Raw genomic sequence first — 3,021 nt, 5'->3', positions numbered from 1 at the left:
GGGAGCGTTGATCAGACTATGACTCCGTGGGTGAGTGCAATGCAAATCGGTCTCTCAAACGGTGCGAAATTCACACAGCTGCCTGTGGCTTCCCAGAGGGGGAGCGAAACCCGAGGTGACTCCGACAGTGACATGGACAGTGATTGTTCTTGCTCTTGCATAAAAACTCCTTCCTCGGTGTAGCATCTTTTCCTGTTCTACGACTGTTGAGCTCGCATGCCTCAAGAGTAAGCCTAGTTTATTACCCTCTAGCATACTGTAGCTTATATTAAATATCAACCGCGCCTCGACCCGGTCCCGGTATAACTCGTCAGCTCTGTCTCTATGCTGGAGTCTCTTGTCTCATCGTATAATCATCTTTTGACTGGAGTGTCACCTCATCACCACGCAGTAGATGTAGGATTCTCATAGACGTTCCCTCAACCCTTCCTTCAGTCAGTTCACTACTTTCACGACTCGATCGGTTGATGATGATAGCACTTGTGCAGACACGAACATGCGCGCTGAGTAAGTTTCCTAAGAAACGTTCTTTTGCTTGGTGTACATTTCTATCCTACGCTGTATGTAGTGAGGTAACTCCCGAGGTCAGCTGAGGCAACCAAACATATACTGCAACACAGAGCAGGAGTGTCCCAGTCGCTATATGTCGTGAATAGAGGTCGTATGCTGTAGACTACAGCCTGTCGTACAGGCTTATCATAAACGTTATGCAAAGCTGCACCAGTGTCGGAGCATTAGCAGAATTGGAGATTGTTCTCTATCATTGTAGAAAATATGAAAATATATATGCTACAAAATACTAATGAGGTTGTTTTAAGGGATCTCTCAGTGGGTAGAAACAATTTAATGATTTCCTTGTCTCTCGTCGTTTTTATACCTGTTATCGGCATACGTGCGACACATTCTAGTGACATGAAATTAGATATAGTTTTATACGAGTTTGCCTGCTACAGGTCATCGTTCGCGCTCGGCATGGCGCCTCCTGGACCGGCGCAGTTCCCAGGCGCACCTCCGGGAGTTGGTCTCACAGGTGAAGTCTCATTGCTACTGTTATCGGGAGGAGATGATACTTCCTTCAGGTTTCGGACCGCCCCCACCGGCGTCAACACTCCCACCAGGAGTAGGTGCTCCTCCGCCTCAAAGTGGGCCTGGTCCTGGTCTGCAACAACAGCCTGTGAATGCATACGGACCGACTTCTGCTGAGCCACCCAGCGTCAGCGTCAGCGGCGATTCGTACCGTTGTGGGGGTCATGGGTCAAGCTTCATATTGTTTGCGAGTCACTTCACGAATGAGGTTTTATAAGCACCTGTCTGGATAGTCTTCAGTGTGTGTTTTATCGAAGCCGTGAGTAGAACAAGCATGGTGATTCAAGGAGGGAGCTTTTCTCCCAGAACACTTCTAGAGGCCATCGTAGGGCGTTTGAAATTGTGAAGGCATTCTTATTGTGAATCGATGATGATATACAACAACAGTCGTAACAGATATGCTAACGAGGCGAACAAGGCAGCAGAGCAAATATCAATGCTTGTATTGGGTGGCGCCGCGGCGTGTGGTATTCTGGCAGGCATGTGGTTGGCCAAGTGAGGCTATAATCTCACTAAGATGCACTTGTCCATAATTGCGAACTCTCAGACCTCGTGGGAGTGTCGATGATGATTCCGACTCTGACATGGATTCTGATAACGATTCGTGATGAACAATTCAAATGGCATGCACATTGAGTGATTTGTTGCATCGAGTTTCTCAATGTGGGAGGAGGAAAGCTCTTGTCGCGGGCGATGTTGAGTTCAATGCAGATGTAAGGTGTAGTCCCTATTCGGTTCACCGAACAAAATAACACTAACAGTGAAATCACTGCGCCATTAGGAGTGGGGGCCCTCACTAAGGGGTAGTGAATCCTCTGTTCAGGAACTCCCATTGGACTGTACTAGGGAGTACTAGTTAGGTACATAGTATTGCGAAAATGAGACCACAAGATTCATGCGTGGAGGAGGTTACACTATCGAACCTGTCGGAAAAAAGGAAGCAGAATGCACGAGCCTATGATTGCTTATTGAGTTTTGTCTTAGACAGTCGCGAGAGATGTGAAGCCTCAAGCTCGGCGGCGCCAATGTGAATGCGTACACATTATAGTGATGAATCATTGCCAGTTGACCGTTGTCGTAAGTTCCCGCCTTCGCACAAATTGGTTCGTACTGATCTGTCCTGTTCACTGTCCTGTTCACTGTCCTGTTCACTGTCCTGTTCTGTTCGCGGGCTGATCCTTGTATTGCAAGTGCTCTCCCTCAACAAAGGAATGTACGCCGTTTTGGACAAAATTTCCTTCCGAGGGCATTTTCCGGAATTTTCTGGAGAAATTTTTCCTGAAATTTCTAGGGGCACGGGGTTCGATCCTCCGCTGGGGCGTTCGTATTGTGAATCACTACAGCCTGCTGAGTAAGTTGTTTCAGCACTACTTGGCCGCAATTACGACCCATTCGCAAACATGCATAATTAGCCTGTTTCGAAATGCTTCTCGTGGAGTTTTAACTAGTCACATCGGAAGTTAGTAGGTCTTAGGTTTTCCTAGACTTGGTGCGCTTTCGGAATCCCTAACGTACAGGCGCCTTGAATGTTCACTAAGTGAACTGGGGCACTCGGGATGGGGATAATGGATATTCAAGTTTCTTATTCTATACATCTTACTTTGAGAGCTGCGAGCCGTTTTATGCAACGATTAGGGGCAAACGAGGTTCGTGGCGCAAGACTTGCGCCGCAAATCTTAATGGAACTGTCTAATGTACGTGTGCGAATACGTGGGATCATGTCATCTCTCACAATTTCCACGTAAATTGGCAATTTACAAACAGCAATAGTTAATAGTGCCACCGCTACACCGAAGACTGCAATTTCTTTCCTATGGTGCTTCACGTATATGTTGTCTACGTCAGTGACTCGAACGCATGACATTTCGTTATTTCGGAATATTTTCGGGTTCACAGTCCATAGGTGATTAAGGTTAGGTCCTTAGAGGTTGACTA

At 47.0% G+C, this 3,021-nt stretch overlaps 1 protein-coding gene across 1 annotated transcript; it reads left to right on the top strand.

Annotated features, from left to right (window-relative positions):
- Window positions 1–1,079: 1,079 nt before the first annotated feature.
- Window positions 1,080–1,233, top strand: Pmar_PMAR010149 (hypothetical protein; the record flags this gene model as incomplete). Its single annotated transcript, XM_002788572.1, has 1 exon — window positions 1,080–1,233. A coding segment is annotated over one exon (154 nt), but the record flags the coding sequence as incomplete, so codon positions are not given.
- Window positions 1,234–3,021: the final 1,788 nt, after the last annotated feature.

The sequence above is a fragment of the Perkinsus marinus genome (genome assembly GCF_000006405.1).
Source record: "Perkinsus marinus ATCC 50983 genomic scaffold scf_1104296927884, whole genome shotgun sequence".
Classification (NCBI taxonomy): Eukaryota; Perkinsozoa; order Perkinsida; family Perkinsidae; genus Perkinsus; species Perkinsus marinus.
The sequence above is the reverse complement of the archived record's forward strand: the minus strand, read 5'-3'. Positions and strand labels throughout refer to the sequence as shown.